Consider the following 22,990-nt stretch of genomic DNA (forward strand, 5'->3'; position numbering starts at 1 on the left):
GCAGAGCCAGGAGTTGGACTTGATGATTGTTGTGGGTCCCTTCCAAATCAGGGTATTCTAAGATTGTATATAGAGGCTTGAAATTTGCCTTTGAGATTTGTTTGTGCACAGTTCTGGATATGACCCTTTTTATGGCACTAGTTAATGCTGGGGATCCTATGTGAACATGGGTCTACATACAGCTCCATCAGTCCAGTTGAAGCTGCAGAGGGAAATTTGGCTCTAGGTAGACTACAATCTTCTGTAACAGACTCAATTCCTAGAGCCATGGTACTGTCTGATCTATACTATCTGCTCATATTGTAGTCTCATCTATTTGCCAGCTTGTTGGAGCTGCATGTGTTCTGCTGTCTAAACTAATTAGATGTAGTCCCAACAACAAAGTTCAGATAGAACTAGTCTCATGAGTATCTCTAGACAACTGATACTAGACTTAACAAAACGTTTATGTGCTTACATGACTGACAGGCAGTCTTTGAAATTTGGCTAGCTATGCCTAATGAGTATCAAGGGGACAAACTGCCTAATAGGGTTAACTAACTTCAGTTCTTTAACAGTTGGTATTTATCAACCATTTGAAGTGTTACCACAGTGCAGATAAACATGTTACATTCTGTGATGTTAGGTAAAGGGAACTCTGTTCAAACAATGGCTGTAATTAAGGAAAGGGAGGTAACTCTGGACCAAGAACCTTAACACGGTTCTCAAACTTAAGAAGTCAGTCCTTTGCTATTAAAGGGGGAAAAAAAGGTAAACTACATAGCTGCAGTGAAAACCTAACATGGTAGGTTTGCCTGACTAAACATATTACCACAGCAAAAATAAAAATGTGGAGATATTTACTGGAAAAGCCAAGAATTTACTGTAACAGAGATCTAACTCTTTAATGGGGTAGTAACATGCTTTAAACTATACCTATTGCAGAACACAGGATGGAGAAACTGCATTACAGCTAGCTATAAAAAACCAGCTCCCTCTTGTGGTTGATGCTATTTGTACCAGGGGAGCAGATATGTCTGTGCCAGATGAAAAAGGAAATCCTCCTTTGTGGCTTGCCTTAGAAAATAACCTGGAAGATATTGCGTCAACTCTGGTAAGACTGTTAGTTGACTTAATTTAGTCATGTTCTTTGAGTATCTCACTAGTGGCAAAGGTCTCACCAGCAGAAATGAATTCAAATGCCTGAAAAGAACAGAGTAGTCCTATACTATTTAACTTCTAGAGGTTTTCCTTCACCAGAAGTTCCTTTTTTTCGGGTAATCTTTTATAAACACTGTAGCTTACGTACCCAAATACCTCACAGCCACTATAATAACATCGAATAAGCCATCTGGATTCCTGATGCTGCAAAACAGATAAAGGATTTACCAAAAGCATCAGGCTGTAGCATGCCTGGCTTGTGTACTGACCAGCTTCTTGAGTAAAACAGAACATCTACGAACCTGGATTTTATTGCATCTTAAAGTTCCATCAAGGCCTTTAAAGGCTCACCCTTATTCCTTTTAAAATTAGGTTCTATTCAGATGTAATCCAGGAGGAAACTTAGTCAAACTTCCTTATGACTCCTAATAAATGTTATCTCCAGCAGACTCCTACTACTTCATATTGAAAACTTCACTTGCTTCGTTGTGCTTTTCCTTCCAGGTTAGACATGGCTGTGATTCCACCTGCTGGGGATCAGGACCGAGTGGATGCTTACAAACTCTTCTTCATAGAGCTATTGATGAAAACAGTGAACAAATAGCATGCTTTCTTATTCGCAGGTCAGACACTCCCTACCTTTCCCCTCCCCCTCCCAAATGCAAACTTTCTAATGTGCTTGTACTTATTTTCCTAATGTGATCGAATGCTATTTTGAGTCAGTAACAGGTGTGTGCTTCATTAGACTTCTGGTGAGTGAATGGCACTTATGGAATCCTGACTAGTATTGAAGACACAGACACATAATATTATCTAAATTGTCATGTTCTTGATGATGAGTCAAATTAAAAGTAGGAGTTTGTGTTTATATAGGATGTGTTAGCAGATGCTGAATCAGCCCTTGTGGAAATCTTTCTCTGACCTTTGTTTGGAACTGTTTAAGTCAAGATGAAATGTATTAAATTGACTGTGTTGTGCTTCTCTTAGTGGCTGTGATGTGAACAGTCCCAGAAAGCCAGGCCCTAATGGAGAGGGAGAAGAAGAAGCTCATGATGGACAGACGCCCCTACACCTGGCAGCCTGCTGGGGTCTAGAAGAAGTGATCCAGTGCCTTTTGGAGTTTGGTGCCAATGTCAATGCTCAGGTACGTATTAAAATGGTGCAATTTCTTCGAAGCTGGTTCTTTAACTTCAATACAGTGAAAACAAATCTCCCTTACCTGTGTATTTTGCTTCATAGACAAAGAACAGCCTACTGGTATGACTGAGCTAGTACAAGGACTGGCTGCAGTTCTGCTCTTTTCCTGTCCCTTGTTACCAGGTCTGGTAGTCATCTGTCTACATGTATGGTTCCTTCAGGAAGCCATAGTGAAGGAAAACAGTGATACAAAAAAACTTCTTATAATGCTAGTGACGCGCTGGGTGGATGAGGAAAAGGCTGTGGATGTGGTCTACCTTGACTTCAGCAAGGCTTTTGACACCGTCTCCCACAGCATTCTCCTCAAGAAACTGGCTGCTCTTAGCTTGGACTGGCGCACGCTTCGTTGGGTTAGAAACTGGCTGGATAGCCGGGCCCAAAGAGTCGTGGTGAATGGAGCCAAGTCCAGTTGGAGGCCAGTCACTAGTGGTGTCCCCCAGGGCTCGGTGCTGGGGCCGGTCCTCTTTAATATCTTCATTGATGATCTGGATGAGGGCATTGAGTGCACCCTCAGTAAGTTTGCAGATGACACCAAGTTAGGTGTGTGTGTCGATCTGCTTGAGGGTAGGAAGGCTCTGCAGGAGGATCTGGATAGGCTGCACCGATGGGCTGAGGTCAACTGCATGAAGTTCAACAAGGCCAAGCGCCGGGTCCTGCACCTGGGGCGCAATAACCCCAAGCAGAGCTACAGGCTGGGAGAGGAATGGTTGGAGAGCTGCCAGGCAGAGAAGGACCTGGGAGTGATGGTGGATAGTCGGCTGAATATGAGCCAGCAGTGTGCTCAGGTGGCCAAGAAGGCCAACGGCATCCTGGCTTGTATCAGGAACAGCGTGACCAGCAGGGCTAGGGAGGTGATCGTCCCCCTGTACTCAGCTCTGGTGAGGCCGCACCTCGAGTACTGTGTTCAGTTTTGGGCCCCTCGCTACAAGAAGGACATGGAGGTGCTTGAGCGGGTGCAGAGAAGGGCGACGAAGCTGGTGAGGGGCCTGGAGAACAAGTCCTACGAGGAGCGGCTGAGGGAGCTGGGCTTGTTCAGCCTGGAGAAGAGGAGGCTCAGGGGCGACCTTATCGCTCTCTATGGGTACCTCAAGGGAGGCTGTAGCGAGGTGGGGGTTGGTCTGTTCTCCCACGTGCCTGGTGACAGGACGAGGGGGAATGGGCTTAAGTTGAGCCAGGGGAGTTTTAGGTTAGATGTTAGGAAGAACTTCTTCACTGAAAGGGTTGTGAGGCATTGGAACAGGCTGCCCAGGGAAGTGGTGGAGTCACCATCCCTGGAAGTCTTCAAAAGACGTTTAGATGTAGAGCTTAGGGATATGGTTTAGTGGGGACTGCTAGCGTTAGGTTGGAGGTTGGACTCGATGATCTTGAGGTCAATTCCAACCTAGAAATTCTGTGATTCTGTGTTTTTTTGTGTGTTTTTGTTTTTGTTTTTTTTTGTGATGTTATGATCCAAGTTGGACTCTTCTGTTCTTAGTGTGAATGAAGGGTAGGAGTAGGGCTGTATGCTGCAGCAACTGGTCATTAGATCAGCTGTAGTGTAAAACTCCAGAATATTGGACTGCTAGTTTATCTGGGAAGCATTTCCTGCTATCAAATAAACCAAGGTGAAGCAATTGTGAGCTACACTTCAGAATTCTTGATCATACAGTAGTCCTTAAATAGAAGCTAGACAAATCGCAACAAAAGAAATAAATGTGTAGCATTTCCAGGTGCTGATGCTGTTGAAAGTGGCATTAAAGAGCAACAGAACAGTCACAAAGCTGCTGTGGCTGTAAACTCTTTCTTAATGCAAATGATTAAAGGCCTTATTTGAATTTGATAGACTGTACTGTTTGCATAACAAACATGCCGAACACTTAACATTTTTCAGTGAGTGAACTTCCAAGTGTCAAGCTTCTTTCAGAAAACTTAGCATAAGTACCTGAGAGTCAAGCCAGGGAAATATCTGCACTGATGAATGTATGGAAATGATACGTCAGATTTGAATACTATTTTTGTACATTGTTCTTTCAGTTAAAAATAAAATCTACAAAATTTTAATAATATAAGGTGTTAACATAAAAATAACTAATATTAGTTTAAAGCATTCTCTTAGCATGCTTGCCTACTGTCATGAATGTATGCTCATCTCTGCCCCCAAAATGTCTGGCTGCATGGCAAAAGTTACCCTGAGCTACTTAAAAGGCTATATAACACAGGGGATTGAGGTCAGCCTATTTGGAGGAGCAAATACCAATTTGCCTCACATTGTGGATGTGAGCTCCCACTGCAAGTGCTTTCTGTCCCAGCTGAAGGCTACTGGGTATGTCACAAGAACTAAGCAAAAAGCTTCCTTTGTTTTTCAGACATGGGAAAGATTTGTTTATTGCTGCATCTGCATGTAATAAACTTCATGGTCTCCTTCTAGGATGCAGAAGGAAGAACTCCAATCCATGTCGCCATTAGCAATCAACATAATGTTATAATTCAGCTTATGATTTCACATCCAGAAATTAAGCTAAATGTGCGTGACAGACAAGGAATGACTCCCTTTGCATGTGCGATGACGTATAAAAATAACAAGGCGGCTGAAGCAATTTTGAAGAGGGAGCCAGGAGCTGCTGAACAGGTAAACTGGGAGCATTTAAAGCATACTGGTCTTCTTGCTGTACAAGTCTACAGTGACAGGTGTTCCACAAGCAAGTTCTGCTGTATTTTGTGGCTTTATATGTCACAATGTTTGCCAAACTTCAATTTTCTATGGCAGGATTTATTAGGAAACTAGATAGGCACATGCTATGTGCGAGTGAGAATGTCGATGGTTAGTGTTTCATCAAACCTTGTCAGTACTAAACTGAGGTACGGGCAGAGGAATATGAGGAGAAAGTTCTAACTACTCGCATGTCTTGTTTCTGTAATAGCACATCACAATGTATGACCTAGCTCTCATAAAGCTATCCAAAACAAACTGTCCTGTAATAATTGAATAATATGTGTTAACACTGCACTGATGAACTGGAAAACCTCCAACTGTATCTTCAGACTTCTAGTGTGACACTTCAGGCAGCTGTTCAGGAATTTCTTCCTACACTGTAAGTTTAATTACTAGTGATTACTAGAGTGCTTAGGGAGCTCTTGTATCCATGTTTCAGATGTATCACATACACAGCCAGTTCTGAATATGCTTTAACATCAGCTCAGGACAAAGATGAACAGCATGCCCTTGGCATTTAGCCAAAAAAAGAGCATATTTTGCATTAGTGTGGCAGAATTGTGTGTTGCTTCCTTCTGCAGTTACTGCCAGATTGACTGAAGTTCATCTCATTTAATTGAGTTTATCATCAACTGTTGCTCCATACTTAGTACAAAAGCTAATAGCTACAAAATAGCTACAAAAGCTGCTTGTAATACTCTCCAGTGTGTTGTCAAGAAATGACAAGGTTAAACTAGAAATAAAGGGGTTTGAAGCAGACTAGAGTGAGCCCATGCAGCTGATAATTTCTTAGTTCAGTGTGTTTGCTAGTGACATAAGTAAGTCTCTAATGCCAAGCAGCAAAAGGAACAGGAGTACAGTTTACATCAGGTAGAGGGAGTAAGTATTGTACGTCTTGGTAGAAGTGTGTTCTGTGCATAACTCTGCTGTTCTACAGAAATAACAGGGGTTTTGTTTTGTCCTCTTTGCCACAGGTGGATAACAAAGGCCGAAATTTTCTGCATGTAGCTGTTCAGAACTCTGACATTGAGAGTGTGCTGTTCCTGATAAGTGTACATGCTAATGTAAATTCTCGCGTCCAGGATGCATCCAAACTCACACCTCTCCACCTGGCTGTACAAGCTGGCTCAGAGATCATTGTGCGTAATTTGGTACGTACTGGAGAATCACTGTTCCCTTCTGCTTAGAAATACATATTCTGCTTTAATGCAGATTGCTTATAGGCTGGAGAAGTCAGCTGAGGGTGGTGCTACTTCTGAAGCAGAACTCTGTCTTGCATGAAGTTAGCTTGGCTCAGATTGTCAGCTGAGCTGCATCAGTGGCTTTTGTATGAATATGTTTGATTTACAGCAGTCACTGATGTGGCTCAGTGTAAAGCAGGAACCTTACTTTACAGTTGCTGCAGATCAGAACGTGTACACAAGATGCGGCAGCTCAGTGTATATATTTATTGTGTATATTGGGTGGAGGCCTAGAAATATTTCTGTGCAGTGAAGTCTTGAGGGCTTCATTCAGAAAGAAAATGTTGGCTCATAGCCCTGAAAACATTGAACATATTCCTTCTTGCATCTTGACAGCTGCTTGCAGGTGCCCAGGTGAATGAACTGACAAAGCATCGTCAGACTGCTCTTCACTTAGCAGCTCAGCAAGATTTGCCCACAATTTGTTCAGTCCTTCTGGAGAATGGAGTAGACTTTGCAGCTGTAGATGAAAATGGAAACAATGGTAAATTTCTAAAGTTTAACAAGTAGATGTACAAAACTTCAGTAGGCCTGCTACTAATGTCTCCTGCTGGTAGAAAGAGCCCATTGAATGGGCTCACTTCTTAAAGAATAAGGGGAAAATCCAAGAAATCAAAGCTGGTGGAAGGAGCTTTGGAGAGGGGAGGTGGGGAAGTAGAAAGGGACCACTTAATTTTATCAGGGTGTAATTACTGCTGACATGAACTACGCAAATTCTTGAAGCTTCTCTTCTACTTTTCAGCTCTTCATCTGGCAGTGATGCACGGCCGTCTAAACAATATCCGGGTCCTCCTCACAGAGTGCAATGTAGATGCTGAAGCCTTTAATGTTAGGTAACTACTGTAGTCTTAATAGGCTAAAAGAATGATTTATTTAAAATGTGTGCTGGTGTGAGTGGATACTATATAGCATAGTGAGCTGATTGAGGGAAGTGATTGTTTTACTCAAGTACTGCATGCAATTTTAGGTACCACAGCATGAGAAGGACATAAAACTTCTAGAGAGTGTCTGAAAGGGCAAGAAAGATGGTGAAGGATCTAGAGGGCAAGATGTATGAGGAAGAGCTGAGGTCCCTTGGTTTGTTCAACTTACAGAAAAGGAGACTCATGACAGCCTGCAGCTCCCTCACGAGGGGAGCAGAGGGGCAGGCGCTGAGCTCTGGTCTCAGGGGACAGCAACAGAACCCGAGGGAACGGTGTGGAGCTGGGACAGGGGTGGGTTGGGTTGGATATTAGAAAAAGGTTCCTCACTGAGAGTGCAGTTGGGCACTGAAACAGGCTCCCCAGGAAAGTGGTCGTAGCACCAAGCCTGCCAGAGTTCAAGAAGCATTTGGACAATGCCCTCAGACATACAGTTTACATTTTAGGATGTCCTGTGTGGAGCCAGGAGTTGGACGCTGATCCTTGTGGGTCCCTTCCAACTCAGGATATTACGATTCTATAACCAAAGCCAAATGTTTTGTTTTTATTTGTACACCACTTTCACAGTGAAGTGCACAGACAATGCTGTGTGTAAACAGTATAGATATTAACTCCTTCTTGGCATGCATAAAGTAGGCAGCTGTATATGAGGTTCTGAGGTGTATATGTGTGAAGTGTAGCATTGTTTAAGTGTGAACCAGTTTCTGAAAGATGATGGCTAGTTGGATGAGTAACTGTAGTTGCAAACAGACTTTGATTGAGATAATAAACTCCTTTCCCCAGAGGCCAATCACCAATGCATATTTTGGGACAATACGGAAAAGATAACGCAGCAGCTATCTGTGATCTCTTCTTGGAGTGCATGCCAGAATACCCTCTAGACAAACCTGATGCTGAAGGAAACACAGGTAGGTGCGACTGAACGGCTATTAAGCTTGAAAGTCACTCAAGTCATATTACTGATATGTCATTTTAAAGCTGCACTAGTTGGCAGTAGTATGTTAAATACAGAAAGATGCAAACATTGCGCTGAAACTCTCCTGTTCTGGACTAAGTAAAATAACACTGCCTCCACTCCATTAGCTCTGACATGCCTGGCTTTTATTTTTTTCAGTGCTTCTCTTGGCTTATATGAAGGGAAATGCTAACTTGTGCCGTGCAATAGTGAGAGCTGGAGCTCGTCTTGGAGTTAACAATAATCAGGGAGTAAATATCTTCAACTACCAAGTTGCTACAAAACAGCTTCTCTTTAGATTACTGGGTAAGTACTGCTTGCTATGGTTGGAAGGTGGTTTAGCTTACGATTCTGAGATTCCTAGATAAAGAAAAAGAACTCTGGACAGCTGATTTAGATGACACTAATTCCAGACAGGCTGAACTTCTGAGTATTCTAGTGCTTAAATGAGAGGTAGAAATACTCATTTTCTAACGATAAACTGAGAAATTGTCCAGTGCAGCCCTATCAGACCTCTCCATCCTTCCAGAAAAATGAAGCAATGTTCACGGGGAATGCTGGCTGGTATAGTAGTCAAATGTAGCTTAAAGCTAGATGCTGCTTTATAACTTGTACTGTATTCATCGCAGTGACTACATCTTCAACAAACAAGATGGCAGCTACTGCAAGTGAATCAATTATACTGAGTATTACCTAAAGCTGTGGGAAATTTCCCCTTAATCTTACAGTATACTTAGGAGGCGTCAGAGCCCATTTTGCCTGTACGTTTTTACCTCTTAACAGATATGCTGACAAAAGAACCTCCCTGGTGTGATGGCTCCAACTGCTACGAATGCACTGCCAAATTTGGAGTCACAACAAGAAAGCATCACTGGTAATGTGTGACACATCTTGCTGTGCTTACAAGGAAACAGATTCCCATTCCAAATGTTGCTAGGCTTGTTCCTTCTGGTGCTTTAGAAAGCCTTCATCTTAATGTAGGTGTATAACCAGTAATCCAGTTGAGTTATTCCACCCTGATTTAGTTAACTTGGGTCTAGCTTGTGCTCTGGCTTAAGTCGTATCTTAAGCAGTTTGTGCACTTAAAATATTCTGGATTTGCTGGAAATTAGAAGTCATGTCAAAGTTCCTGTAATAGAATAGATGACTTCAATGCCTATTTTCATTAGTGGGGCTGACTTGCTCTGAAAGAGGTGACAAAAACATATCATTTCACTTGCTACTCTACCTTTTTAATGATGCTGTCATTGATAAAGGATATCAAGCAATAAAACCCTGGTGTTTACTGCAAGGAGAGCTCACTTCTCTCCTACCCCTCTTCTTTCAACAGCCGACACTGTGGACGCCTGCTCTGCCATAAGTGCTCAACAAAGGAGATTCCTATCATAAAATTTGATCTGAACAAGCCAGTTCGAGTTTGCAACATCTGCTTTGATGTCCTGACTCTGGGAGGAGTTTCCTAGTATGCTGTGGAAGCAAAGGGATTCCTGGTCAGTTCTCCTGACAGCAGCTGTGCTTACAAGCCCTCTGGATAGGGAAGAGGAGGCCTATACATGTCTTCTGCAATAGACTCAACTAATTAAGGACCCTGTTATGATATATTCCGGTATAAATGACTTTGTATGACTGTAAATGTATTGGGCTGTGATAGACTTCACTAGGAATTCGAGTGGATTGTTGAAACCAAGTGACAAGAGAATTTAGACCCTCTTCTAGTTGCAGTGGGGTATGGAAGCTGAAATGTAAGGCTGGTGTTTGAGTTGACATAAAACAGGTCTGTCCTTGATATGGTGCTTTGCACTGAGCAACTCTATTAAGTCCTGTTGCTTTCAGGCTGCTTAGTAGAGATGGCATTAAGTTTCAGGGTAACCAGGTATCTTTCTTTGCTTTGTCTTAAAGATTAACGTTCCCTTTCTCTAGAGAAGACTTCTTGTGAAGCTAGGCTGAGCTGTTACAACCACTGTTCATTTCAAGAAACTTCAAAAATGGGAGTTAGTTCTAAGCATAGCTCAAGAATTGTGGCCTTACAACAGAAAGCTTTACAACATCTGATGCAAAGCAGTCAGAATTGCAGATCCACATCTTGATACCTCCTCATTAGTGTTAGCATGTTCAAGAGAAGTGCAAGATTGTTTAACCAGTAAATACTCTTGCTCGTACCTGCTAGAGCTGTCAGAGCCTACCTTGTTGCACTTTCATATCTACCTTGCTAGTCCTTCCAAGTCATAAAACTTGTGTGAATGACCTTAAATGTGCTGAAAGGCCTAAGCTTATGCTAAATGGAGAAACACTAAAACTGGTTGAGTAATCTAACTCGCAATACAGCAATAAATGCTGAAGTGCATTATGAATCCCGTGAGGGAGAGTAGCACTTTCCTTTGGTTTAAAGACCCTGGTTAACTGCTGCAGAAGAGCCAATAACCCTACCAGTGTAGAATGTGCTGCACCTTTAAGCATTAAATTTGGGTTCAGTCTCAGCAGGGTTGCCAGCAAGTGGGAGCATATTTGGAGGTTTCCTATTAACGTAAAGCCTCTGGCCTTGAAGGAAGAATTCTGGATTAAGTTGCTGTGTTTTAATCGAAGCTGGTCATGTTCTCTTAAACATGCTGAATCTGAAACTCCTACACCACATTTTCTAGGTAAACAGGAAATCACTTTGCTGATAAACAGGGTTGTGGTTTGGTGGGCAAAGGCTTGTCAGAAGAAAATGTGTGCTTAAGCAAAAGTACATGGCATGTTAAGTTTTTTTTTTTCATCCCAAGAGATAAATCAAGTTTAGACTCAACTTGGCATTCCTCATCTCTGTTCCATGAACTGGTACGTTTACTTATGGACTGGCACATGAGGTGTGCAGTATGGAAAAGATGATGACACGTTGCTCTGTTTGGAATACTGACTTGTCAGTCTTAAGAGTAAGATGAGATGATGATAAACCAGACTGCTGCTTTTATAGGAGACTTGCCTGAGGGTTTTTCTCAAACTTGTACAAAAAATTATGGGAAAGGGTATAAACACTGTCATTTGCACAATGAATTTCACATCAACTTCATTTGATCCGCACTTCAATCTTCCAATATGCAGATATTGTAACTGGAATCTCACTCTTGTAACACTAGAAAAGACTAATGGATGATGCAATACAAATTTGCCTCACTATTTTATGTCTGCTGCTGGCATGTTCCAATAGAACGCCCTGGGTAATGCAACTGGTCTGTGTAACACAAATCCTAATATAAATGATGCATCTGTCATTTTGTTGTCAACTGCATTTTAGGCTGAGATGAATGAGATGGTAAATAATGGTGTCTGAAGCATTAAACTGCAAGCTAAAGCTTTTTTTTTTTTTTTTTTTTTGAGTGGAATAGATTGTGGAAAAGATTGTACTTCTAGTCCATGTCTTTCTGTGTTTCAAAATACCATTGACTGCAAGTCTCTAGCAATGAAAGATAGTGATGGATAGAGTGTGGTAGGCCTCAGAATTCTTGGCTATAACACATCCCATGATAACACGTTAACTTCCTTCCTGGCTTGGAGCTGCGATGCTGTGAAGTAGTAAGTGACTGAAAGACTGAACATAGTGATAGAAGAGCGTTCTTCCAGGGCTGCAGCTGATGGACTTGAACTTAATTGGAAAGCTGCACAATGCGAAATTGCTAAAGCACTTAAATTTGACCTTTTCAGTGACTTCCCTGATGGAAGGTTCAAGGGAACAGTGGCTCTATTCCAACAGATTAAATAGCTTTTTAAATGTTTTTAAAAATGCAGATCTTGTGAAGATTCAGCTTAACTGAATGTGTCTTGAAGGCTGGCTGGTTGATCTTTTTAAAAGTAGAATATGAAATAAGACTGCTTGAAACTTTGACGAGGATCTGGGAAACTGTACTTAATGCTCCATTTGTCCTTTCCAGCCAGTATTCTGCTAGCTTTATCTTTCTTACTGAAGTCTGCAAGGAAAGTTACGGTTATTGATAAGCTAATAGACAGCCTGAAGCATTCATCAATTTCAAAGCAACTAAATCCAGCAAATCTGATCATTTTTAAAGTGCCTTTGTGATAGTTTCCTTACAGCCAATTCTCAATAGCTTGCTTTCTGTCATAGTTAAAGGGGAAAAGCCTCACAACTTGAACCAAAACCCCATTTTAGTTTTCTTCTTCTAGTTCTAACTAGCTAAAGAGACCGACCCTGCCAAACAACCGGTGGGGTCAGTCCTTTATGCAGTCTGCCAAGTATTGGTCCAAAGCTCAGATCTCTGAGATTCTTTTTGGAGTTTTGCTGGCAATGCTCCACTGCAGAGTACAGATGTGAATGGAGGCACTTGGTAATTTAGTAGTGGTCAACACATTTCTAGCTCCATAAGCAAATGCACTTCCTTTTTGTAGCATACTGCAGTTGTGACCAAAAACCCCACCCCTCTTATCCCCGCTGTCTTTAAGCGGTGTCTTATAACTTGAGACTTGAGTCTGCCAAGCATTGAACAAAAGGGTATAAAGAAAACAAACTTTCTGTCCCTGGAAAGAGATGCTGTCAAACCAGGCTTAAGGCACTTCAACAGGGCTAGATGGAAAGTCTGTGGTAGTTCATAATGTAGCTTTTTGTTCCGAGTCTGGATTCCTTTTGATTGTAGTCATCCAGCACTTTTATACAAGCACAAAATGTGGTCTGGCTTAAATTTTAATTTGTGTATCTATCTGAGGAAGGCGTAATCACTGTTTCACACCACTAAGTGGAGTGAGAATGTTAGTGTTAAAGGTACTAACAGAGCGTGGTGAGTTGCTTGCTAAAAGCTGACAGATGCCTTAATGACTTCCTGTGCTGGAGATCAATGGCTTGTACAACTTCTCACATAGTGCTTATAAATTAACACCTAACAACAAGGGAGGCCACGGCTGGATTTTTTTTCTTGTAGATCAAATGTTAGTAGGCAACTCCTTTTTTTTCCTTTAACCGGCAGAGTTGAATACTGCAGCAAACTCCGTTCAATCAAAGCATGTATAAGTGATTAAAAAGTAACCGAACCTTCTAATACCCTCTGTTGAATAGAAAAGGAAGTCTTAGAACAATGGCATTTTATCTGCAATGTTTGTCTGGAGTCATTGTAAAAATGTATTTTTCCAATATGCATTACTTTGTTGTGTAATGATTCTACTTGTAATAAAATGCATACTTAGATAATGCATCATGAGGTGGAAACCTTGCTAAGAAAGTATTTTCTCTTGTGGAGACAGCTGCCCCGCCCCATGTTATGGTTACTGAGGCTGACAACCCATGAGGAAAGCTAGAGATACAACACCCAATCAGGCATGACAACTTATTCTCTGTTCTGAAGTTATTCTAGGTTGTTTATTCCCATGCTGTTTAACTGCTACAGTGTCCTTCTGGCTGACGAGGTCTGGTGTTCTCCTAGTTTATACCATGTAAGTCATCTTGAATGCCTTATAGAAGACATACCTATAATCCTTAAAACAATCCCAACTTCCTACAGGCCAGAGCTGTTCTGCTGACTGAGCTGCTCAGCCCAGATGCACTTAAATGGACACGCTGAGCCAAGCTGCCTCTAAGCAGCATTTGTTTGGGCGTTCAGTCAAGAACTGGCAGGCACCTCCTCTTTCTCAGAGCATGCAATTGCTGTCGCTTTGCTCCAGAAAAAGGAAAGTAGCAGTAGCAAGACCAACCAAAACATTCTGAGGTTGTGATGCATTAGTCTTATTAATAAAAAAAAAACAAAAAAAAAAACACTTAAGTACAGCTAATAGAGGTGTTGTGAGCTTTATTAAGCGTTGTCTCCGTTTACTTGACCCTGTGTAATTCCCTCCCCCAGGAGAGTTTAGCTGAGCTTTTGAAGTAGAATAGTAGAAATAAGATAATCTTGGAGCACTTCAGGTCAGTAAGGGAGTCTCCTTGTTTGCTTTAATAGATGACTTATTCCCGGTAGAAGACAAATTTTTTCCCCTAGTGGTTCCAGCTAAACAGAGGAGTAAGCTGTGAATTAGTTTTCAAGTTGGTTGACAAATATGTTGGAAGTTAAAGCAACACTAACACAGTTCCTAAAAGTCGGTCTTGCCTTACTTATTTTTGTGTAACTGTTAAGATCAGTTCCTTCCCCTCAGCAGTTCAGTGCTATTTACTGAAGAATAAGAGCAGTCTCAGCTACGCATGATGAAACTTGCTAAGAAGCCACAGAGCTGGTACCTTTACTGGGACTCCAGCTTGTGAAAGTGATTTGCACTTAAAATCCTACTGATTTTAATATTTAATACTTTAGCATCTCTTAAATTTATGGAGGTGTTTTCAAAAGACACTTGTCACTTGCTTCAGTTGTAATCCAAATGAATTCTTGAGGGTGGTTTGAGGTCAGTTGTGTTGCTGACCTTTAAAAGCTAGTTGTTGCTGAGAAGGCACGTGTCCCAAACCAAATACCATGCTGACCTTTATAGTGCTCCCACCGAGCTGAGACAAAGCAGCACTGCTCTGCAGCCCTTCCTGCAGCTTTCACATACTTTTAGTGCCTTCAGGTTTGCTACATGAAGTAAGTCGCCCAGTCTGCTCCCACAGATGGCTTAAGCCCAAGGCAGCACTTGAGCTGTGGAGGATGACTGAGGACTTGAACAGTGTGATGGCTCTGCTGCCCCAACCTAGACCTGCCAGTGACAAGCAGTAAGAGCTTGCACATCATCCTGAAAGAGCCACAGCGGGCTTATCTTAAAGATGGTGGTGGAAAAGAAACACAACAGAAACAGGTTTAAAAAAAAACATTTATTACAATGTAGTATGTACATGTTTAGATTGCTGTATGGCTCTCATCCATGACAGCTATAGCCTCGTTAAACACAACAGGTGAAAAGTGCTGTAACAGGTTCCTGCTGTCACTGCAATGATTATTTTAAGGAATGTTGCTCAGCCTCCCATAATCCCACTACTTTATTAACTAATTACTTAAATTTGTGAGATTTTCCTTAGGGGTAGTGGCAGCTCAAAATGGAATTAATTTATAAATGCATCCCAGCTGTTTATAAATAGGTGCTGAGTTGCCTCAAGGAGAAAGCTGAATACAGCACAGATTTTTGTGGGTTTGTAGGTAACCTGAGTGCCTCTCCTGCAGCTACACCACCAACCCATTCCACCAGTAAACAGCCACTGCCTCCCCCCAGTCTGTGTTAACAGCACCAAGGCTCCTCATCCTCAGCCCTGCACAAAGTTGTGATGATTTGACTTGCTCTCCTGGGAGTAACTGGTTAACAAATTCTGCCAGCTCTGATAAAATATGTACAGCCTTTAAGGGATCTGGGCCTCGTGAGGATACATCAAGGTTATAGTCTGATGGACACGTAAATTGGAGATTATAAACCAGGATGGAAACAGGAGGCAAATTACAGCAGGAGGGTCATGTTGCTACATAGCTTTTATTATTGCCTAGTTCGAACTACCAATTCCTAAAGTTTAAAAGCAGTGAATGAGAGGGTCGGGGTGGTGAGGTTAATTTAAAGCAGCAATCCTCATAGGTGGCTTCAATATCTTCTTTGCTCCCTATCTAGTACAAACACCAAATGAGGAAATACAGCTCTGACCTTTGCCTCCTGTATTCCAAGGATCTGATAAGCAGAGCTGATGTGTGACAACCGCACCAGCTCCTAGATGCTCCGTACCTCAGTTGCAGGGGAAAGTGAGGCTTTTCCCTCCTACCTGTAAATTCTTTGGAGCAAAGCAGGTGACTGGGAAAGAGCATTGACACTACGATGCACTGAGCACCTTTCAAGTGACAGTGGGTGGTTGTGCTTGAACCAGTGCTGCTGCAGCAGTTCCTGTGCTCACTGCCTTACTGTCCTGAACCACAACACGTTACCCTCCCTGTCATGCACACAAGCAGCTGTTTTCTGACTGTACAAGAAACCCACTTTTTAAGTATAGTTCAGGCTGTGCATCCTTTGGTTTGTCACCAGATGTAAAAATACTGTAAGCAAAACACTAAGAAAAAAATTGTTGATATTTTTTAGCCTGTAACTGTGTGATTTGGCTAATGTGTTTCTTCCTTCTCTCAACTCCATCTCTACATCAAGTGACACATAACACGGAATTGCCATCACTGCCTTTGCACAGATGGAAATGAACAGAGCTGGAAGCGCTCACCCCAAGTACAACGTTTCACCGGAGGGCTCCACGGCCCTCAGATCCCGTACTCAGTCACACACCCAGGACGCACTGCTCGGCCAGGGGGTGGCAGCCATCATATTCCTCCAGGTGAGGGTTATCCAGGTCACCTCTGTCACTGTGCTCCGTTGAATCTGGCTGTCCCCAAGGGGGCCCGGTAGTTCTCACGCACACACACTGAGTCCCCCTTGAACCAGGGCTGTACAGCTTCCGGGGGACTCCAATCCAGTCTCTCTTCACTCCCCCACTACAAACAGAAAATTAAAATCAATTACAACTCAAACACCCAATTCAAAACCATGAAAATGTTTCCAGTAAATACAGAATCATCTAGGTTAAAAAAAAAAAAAAAAAAAAAAAGACAGACCATCTGGGAGAGGCAAATAAACAATATGTACTCTTGGGGTAGACTTTGCCCCCCAACATCTCACTGCCTTCTGATACCCAGTTATTGGCTGCACTTCAGAAACCTGCAGCTTGAACCCGGTTTCATCAGTGCTGCTACACGCACCCTTCTGGGAGCAACTAACTTCTGCTTCCCTTGTTTCTATTACTGGAAAAGGAATATAGCTCTACTTAGCACAGGGCGCCTAATGGAAAAATGCCTTTTTTGGGGCAGCTAATTGCTCACAGATGACCACATGCCTTCTTCTGTGAACACTGATTTTGAGAACTAGGGCAAAAGCAAAGAAAGCCTCAATTATTTCTCCAAGTATTTCATAGTGTCTCTTCGCAGGCTAAATCCTGCCTGTTCCCCTAACTCCTGGCTTAAAAAAAGATGCAGTGAACTCTTACACAAGAGACCACTGCACAACACCCAGTCCAGAGACTGCAAAGAGGCTCATTCATGTATAGGAGCAGATTCCCAAGGTACACAGTGCTAATGTGTACTTGTGTAGTTCAAGTGAAGCCCAAGCACCCTGCAATGCAGTCTGCAGCATGATTTCAGCTAAGAACAAAGCAGTCCCTAAACTGAGGGAGGTACACAACTAAATATGACAAGTAGGAAATGACTGTTCAAAGTCACTTTAATGTAGCTTTAAGAGTAAACTGTTGTGGCTATAGCCTGTGAGACGGGCTGCAAAACAGCCTGAAAAACATGAGTTGATCCTTGGATTCCTGATAGGTGAGAAAGCCTGCCTGAGTGCTGCCAGCAGTCCCAGTGGGATTTCTGGCTTGCTTCCCTGAGAACAGGTGGATCACGTGCACGTGTGGCAACTTCTGAAACATGAGTTTGCTTCCAGTGCAACAAGAGTTTGTCTCAGAAACAAATTTCCTGGAAGCGCCAACTATCAGGAGGAAAATTTATTTTCCTTTTGCCCGCTTACCAGGTCAGTGAGCAGAGCTCCTCCCTGCTACCTCCCACTTGAAAACACTGACCAGCCAAGCCTGCACGTGTGTGCTCCTCCGGTCTGTGTGGAGGCTTTCAGCTCCTGCTGAACCAGCAGAGGAAATCTCTGTTCACACAGCAGCAGTGGTTAAACCTGGCACAGCAGAGAACAGCACCGCTGCTCCTTGCAGGTTGGCTCTGCCTCTGCCAGAAAGCACAGCTGCAGGAACACAGGCAGTGGAAGGGACCAGGGCTGCCATATCCCAGCCCTGCCAGCGCTCAAAAGATTAGGACCAACCTATGCTCTTCTGTGGGGAAGCGTCTAGAGCTCACCCAAGACTACAGAGCCTGGTGGCTGAAGGAGCCAGGACATCTTTCCATGCTGCTGCTGCTAGGACAAAGCTCGGGGTGTCCAAGCAAAGGGGCAGAAGCGCCCTGCTCTGCTCCACAGGCTCCGAGCACAACGGCAGGAGAGCCGAGTTTACCTCTGCCTGGAGCACCAGAAGCGGCTGCCCCTGGCAGAGCTCCACTCCGAGTTGCAGGGGGGGAACTGCTGCTGCCGCCGGTCGCGTTCTGCCTTCAGCCTCAGGCCTTCTGCCATCGCCGCCTCCGCCTGCCGCAGGGCTTCTGTCGGCACCCCGTCTTCGTCATAGAACCTGCCCACCAGCTTCCCTTGGAGAGAGGGGGTCGATTAACGCCGTAACGTGGAAACACAGCAAGGCACGGAAAATGGCTAGTTTTTATTTTTAATCATTATTTAAAGAAAAAAAAAAGAAAAAGAGAACTACACCAGAGCATCTTCCCAGCGGGCCCAGCAGACGGGCTTACACCTTTCCATCTATGGACCTCGCAGCGATGCCCCCACACCACCAAACCCCTGCAGGACGAGCTCGGGACCCCCCAGACCCCAAAGGGCATCCCCAGACCCCAAAGGGCACCCCCAGACAACCCCACACACCACAGCCCCACGTCCCCCAGCCCCTGCCCCTCACCGCAGCCCCGTCCCTACCCACGGCGGCGTAGCGGGCGCTGTAGAAATCCACCCATCCGCGGAGGGCGGCCAGCTCGGCCGGGCTCAGCTCCGAGACATCATCCACCAGACCCGCAGGGCTGAAATCACCGGTGGCGAGCGCCCTGCTCGCGTCCCTCCCTGCGGGCAGCCAGAGCCGGGTCAGCCCCGCGCCCCTTCACACAGCCCCGCACCCGCCCCGGGGCTGCCCCCACGCACCCGCCAAGCCCTCGTACGCCCCGCCGGGGCCGTAGTGCTTGCGGCCGCTCTGCACGTCGAAGACCCGTCCCAGCACGGCGAGGTAGAGGCCGGGCTCGCCCTCGGCGCCGCGGTGCCGCCGCAGCTCGGCCGCGCTCAGCAGGCGGCCGCGGGGCTCGAACCCGCGACCCAGCAGCCAGGCGGCGCCCAGGCACAGCGCGGCCGCCGCCGCCGCGCCCCTCCACATGGCCGCGCTTTGCGACACTTTCCTCGCCGCACGGCGGTGTGGCGCCTCCCCTCCCTCCCTCCCTCCACCGTAGGGTGTCGCGAGGCCGGGCGGGCGGGCGGTTTTGCGACAGCGCGCGGTAGCGCTTGGCGGCAGTGTGGCGGGGCCGCCGCCGGCCGGGCGCTGACAGGTGCGGCCGGGCCGGGAAGTTGCTGAGTAAGGCAGCGGGAGCAGGAGGAGGAGGAGGAGGAGGAAGAGGAGGAAAAGAAGCCGCAGCTCGGCGGCAGGAGGGCGAGGAGAAGCGGCGGGGGCAGCCGGGCGGGCTGATGGGGACGGCGGGCAGCCGCAGCAGCGAGGAGGAGGAGGAGGGGGGCGAGGAAGGCATGGAGGGGGCGGCCGCCGCGCCTCAGCCCGGCTCCCCCTTCCCGGCCGCCGCCGCCGCCTCCTCCTCAGCCGCTCCCCCCGGCCCCGCGCCGCCGCTGCCGCCCGCTGAGGTGCTGCTGGAGCAGGGCCGGCTGCGGGAGGCCACGGCCCGGCTGCGGGAGGCGGCGCTGCCCGAGCCGCTGGTGTCGCGGCACCACAGCACGCTGGTGCGCTGGCTGGAGGAGCGCCTGAGCCGCGGCGACGAGGCCGTCAGCCTGGAGCAGTTCTGCGAGGTGCTGGAGAGCGTGTCCCGCCTGGCAGCGGGCTCCCGGGGAGAGAGCGAGGAGGTGAGGGGGTTGGGGAGGGGGTCAGGGGGGTGAGAGGGGTTACGGGGTGCTCATAGGGGTTCCTGGGGCCTCAGAGGGCTGGGGGTGCTGAGAGGACGCTGGGGGTGCTGTTAGAGGCTTTGGGGGCCTCATAGGGTCTCCGGGGGGATCATAGGGACCAGGGGAGGTTCAGGTTGGGAATGAGGAGACATTTCTGCTCAGGAAGAGCAGTCAGGCACTGGGACGGGTTGCCCAGGGAGGTGGTGGAGTCACCATCCCTGGGGGTGTTTAAGGAACGGGTAGGTGTGGCGCTTAAGGACGTGGTTTATCCCTGGGGGTGTGTGAGGGAAGGCTGGATGTGGTGCTTGGGGACATGGTTCAGTGGGTGATGGTGGTGGTAGGGCAATGGATGGACCAGAGGATCTTGGAGGCCTTTTCCCCTTTTCCAACCTTGATAATTTTAGGATTCCTTAGGGGCTGGGGGGTGCTGACAGGGTCTAGAGGGAGCTGAAGGGGCCGGGGGGACCCTGGTCAGCCCCACCCAGGATCCACAGCAGGCCTGGGGCAAAGGGCTGTGCTCAGTGAGGCAGGAGGCACCACGCTGCCATCAGGCCGGCTGTCAGCCCACTGAGGTCCCTTCCACTCATTCCCATTCCCAGTGACCGTGCTCAGCAGCCGCTTCTCAGTTGGAGCCCGTTTACATCAGCAGTGCCCCTGAGGATGCCCCCACTGCAGGTGGCACAGCTGGGAGAGCCCAGGGAGTGATTCCTCAGAGGGACCTCGTAATGGGAGCAGCTAGTCCAAGTTTTGTAGACATAAAGTTATTGTTGCTTTTCAAAGCCAGCAGTGAAATTACCAACTGTCCCATCAGCATCCTGTCACTTGCTGGAAAGTAAGAGTGTTAGACAACTTGGAAGCAAGTAGAATACCAGTTCCCTTGGCAGGCAGAAGGCCTTAAGATAAGGTTTTAGTGGTAGAGGAGAGCAGTTTCCTTTCACCTGTGGGAAGGGTCATGGGGAACTTAACATTTAGAGCATTTAGTTGTGCAGCTTTACTCTCTAGCTAAGGTTTAAAGCCCAGCTGGACTGCCCTGTTGGGAATTTCACACTCAGTTAAGGAAGTGATTGTGTCTGGATTTCTTACTGCATGCAGTTCCTGAGCCTCACCAGTGGCTTCCTTCTGCCTTTGTCGTGCTCCCGAGTAGCAGAGCAGCGTGGTAAACTGAGTATTAAATTGCACGTGCACTCCTTGAAGTCAGTGCTGACATGGAAACAAGACTGCTGGAAACTGGGAAGGGATTAATGTTGTGGTACGAGTCGGTACGTTTGTACCAGACTGTTTTACGTAGTGTGCTAAAACGCTGCCTCTGAGTTTCCAGTTCCTTTTCAAGAACCGATAAACAACAATTCTTCATTTGTCACAACACTAAAAGCGTGAAATTAGTACATCAGGATTCTTTCTGGTACTACAAGCAGCTGAGCTTTGCAGGCTGCAGAAATACTTTGGGGGTTGTCTGTAGTGCAGATCCTCCTCGGCATGGAGAGTCCAGGGTTTTTCCATGCTCTTGGGAGTGGGAAAAGACTTGCTGCAGGATTTATGATGGCACAGACTTGTGGCCACATCTCGTCTATCCTGCGACGTGGAGATGTTGGGAGCTGTGTGGGAAACCTTGGTGTCATTGCTTCTGCAACTGGCACTAGCCCATGGGCTGGAGCAGTTCACATTTCTGGGATGTGTTTTATGGGGATGAGACATTAGCGTGTGGCTCTCTGACGTGTACGTGGACTACATTTTGATCTCCCATTAAGCTTTTCTGCTCTCAGCGTGGGGCTTGTGAACACATGTTGAATGCCTTATGGGCAGCATGTACGTCTGTTAAAATACACAGTCTGTTTGCTGGATAAACCGAACCTCAGAATCCTTTTTCATCCGGTAGTGCTTCAGCAGCTGTCATGTAACATACCTGACTCTTGCTTGAGAAGTGAATGCTTTGGTTCTGCTGAGAGCAAGGGATGGAACACAGAATTTTCCTGTCCCACTTGCAGTGCCCTGTGGTGCTGCCCTGCGCGGGGAGCTTTATCCCTGTGCCGCGTTCCTGAGAATGGCTGCCTTGTCGTATCGCCTCTCTCCATGGGCACGGTTGAACTTGGTAGGAAGCGTACAGGCTTAATGCCTTTATTAAGGAGAGAAATTAATCTGGACCGTCATAAAGCTGTTCCTGCCTTTGTACCATGGCCCACACGTGGACGCGGGAGCTCCAGTTGCTGGCTTGTGCGCGGGTGTTTTGTTGGCTGCCCGTGCATAGTGCCCTTGCACCCAGCAGCTTGGCTGAGCGGTGGGAATTGCGCATGCTTTCTGTCAAATACAGAGTTTTAGTTATCCCAAACAATCAAAAATAGTTTTAGGCTTTAGGGTGGGTGAGGTTATAGATCTGCTGAGGTCATAGGAAGAGTTTGCAAAGCAAGCTACAGACCGGTGCGTTCCTGTGCGAAGACAGGCGTGCACGTGGCAATCTCTCTGCAGGTGAAATCGCCAGATACTGGCTTAAAGCAGCGCTCAGCAGCTCCAGCCTCGTCTTGTTTGCAGTTTGTTTTCACCAGTAGCATCACAAAACTTGCTCACCTGTTCACTTCGTGCTGCAGTCATTACATTACAGTTTCTCTTCAAGTAAGAGAAGCAGAAGTGAGGCAGTGGCAAGAGCGCCTTGGTACAAAACTGCACCTTGATTTGCTTGGGCAGCAGCTATGTTAAACTTAATTCCTCTGCGTTGTAGACCTCAAACAAAGGTCTGGTTTGCTTTCTACCTGATGCCAGCTCCAGCCCCCTCTGCCAGCCAGACGTGTTGGGAAGGGCTGGGTGTTAGCATGGGCCAGGCTGTGACAGGAGCCTACCAACGTGCCGGGCTCTGCTCGGCTCCACACACCGCTGGAGCTGTGGGCACTCCGGTACGGTACTGAGCCCTCTTACCTCCGGAGGACTTTGCTCTCATTAAGGTGCTGTAATTATGTCATGGTTAATTGGCAGGTTTATTTTGATCTAATCGCTTCGGATTATTTCTCTCCAGGATAGCGTTTTAATGGTACACCAGGCCTGATAGTCAGCCAGTGAAACGGAGGTTCAGGCAGAAGCTTCTGCCCGAAGAGCAGCCGTGGCTTTGCCCTGTCTGACACCTGCGAGCTGCCTCCTCCTCAGAAGCCACCCTGACCTGGCTGTGTAGCTGAACGTGAAATACCGAGTGCAGGGCTGG

The 22,990-nt window shown here is 46.2% G+C and overlaps 3 protein-coding genes across 3 annotated transcripts in view; 2 read left to right on the plus strand and 1 right to left on the minus strand.

Annotated features, from left to right (window-relative positions):
• The window catches only part of ANKFY1 (ankyrin repeat and FYVE domain containing 1), a 34,517-nt gene extending 21,192 nt beyond the window's left edge, over window positions 1–13,325 (plus strand). Inside the window, exons 15-25 of the mRNA XM_032200672.1 lie at window positions 925–1,093; window positions 1,645–1,763; window positions 2,128–2,284; window positions 4,745–4,945; window positions 6,004–6,180; window positions 6,607–6,754; window positions 7,013–7,103; window positions 7,974–8,098; window positions 8,305–8,451; window positions 8,929–9,019; window positions 9,476–13,325. Coding sequence (XP_032056563.1) covers window positions 925–1,093; window positions 1,645–1,763; window positions 2,128–2,284; window positions 4,745–4,945; window positions 6,004–6,180; window positions 6,607–6,754; window positions 7,013–7,103; window positions 7,974–8,098; window positions 8,305–8,451; window positions 8,929–9,019; window positions 9,476–9,608 — 1,558 coding nt within the window. The 3' untranslated portion in view covers window positions 9,609–13,325. The remainder of the gene's footprint in view (window positions 1–924; window positions 1,094–1,644; window positions 1,764–2,127; window positions 2,285–4,744; window positions 4,946–6,003; window positions 6,181–6,606; window positions 6,755–7,012; window positions 7,104–7,973; window positions 8,099–8,304; window positions 8,452–8,928; window positions 9,020–9,475) is intronic.
• Window positions 13,326–14,880: 1,555 nt separating this feature from the next.
• On the minus strand, window positions 14,881–19,075 carry LOC116497456 (neuferricin). Its single transcript, XM_032201202.1, has 4 exons — window positions 18,850–19,075; window positions 18,631–18,771; window positions 18,107–18,293; window positions 14,881–16,538 (listed from the first exon to the last, which is right to left on the minus strand). The coding sequence occupies exons 1-4, from the start codon at window positions 19,073–19,075 to the stop codon at window positions 16,325–16,327; spliced, it is 768 nt and encodes a 255-aa protein (XP_032057093.1). The 3' UTR covers window positions 14,881–16,324.
• Window positions 19,076–19,524: 449 nt separating this feature from the next.
• ZZEF1 (zinc finger ZZ-type and EF-hand domain containing 1) overlaps window positions 19,525–22,990 on the plus strand; it is a gene marked incomplete at its 5' end in the record, with an annotated part of 57,701 nt that continues 54,235 nt past the window's right edge. The window contains one exon of the mRNA XM_032201201.1: window positions 19,525–19,764. Coding sequence (XP_032057092.1) covers window positions 19,525–19,764 — 240 coding nt within the window. The remainder of the gene's footprint in view (window positions 19,765–22,990) is intronic.

This window comes from Aythya fuligula, chromosome 20 (assembly GCF_009819795.1).
Source record: "Aythya fuligula isolate bAytFul2 chromosome 20, bAytFul2.pri, whole genome shotgun sequence".
Taxonomy (NCBI): Eukaryota; Metazoa; Chordata; class Aves; order Anseriformes; family Anatidae; genus Aythya; species Aythya fuligula.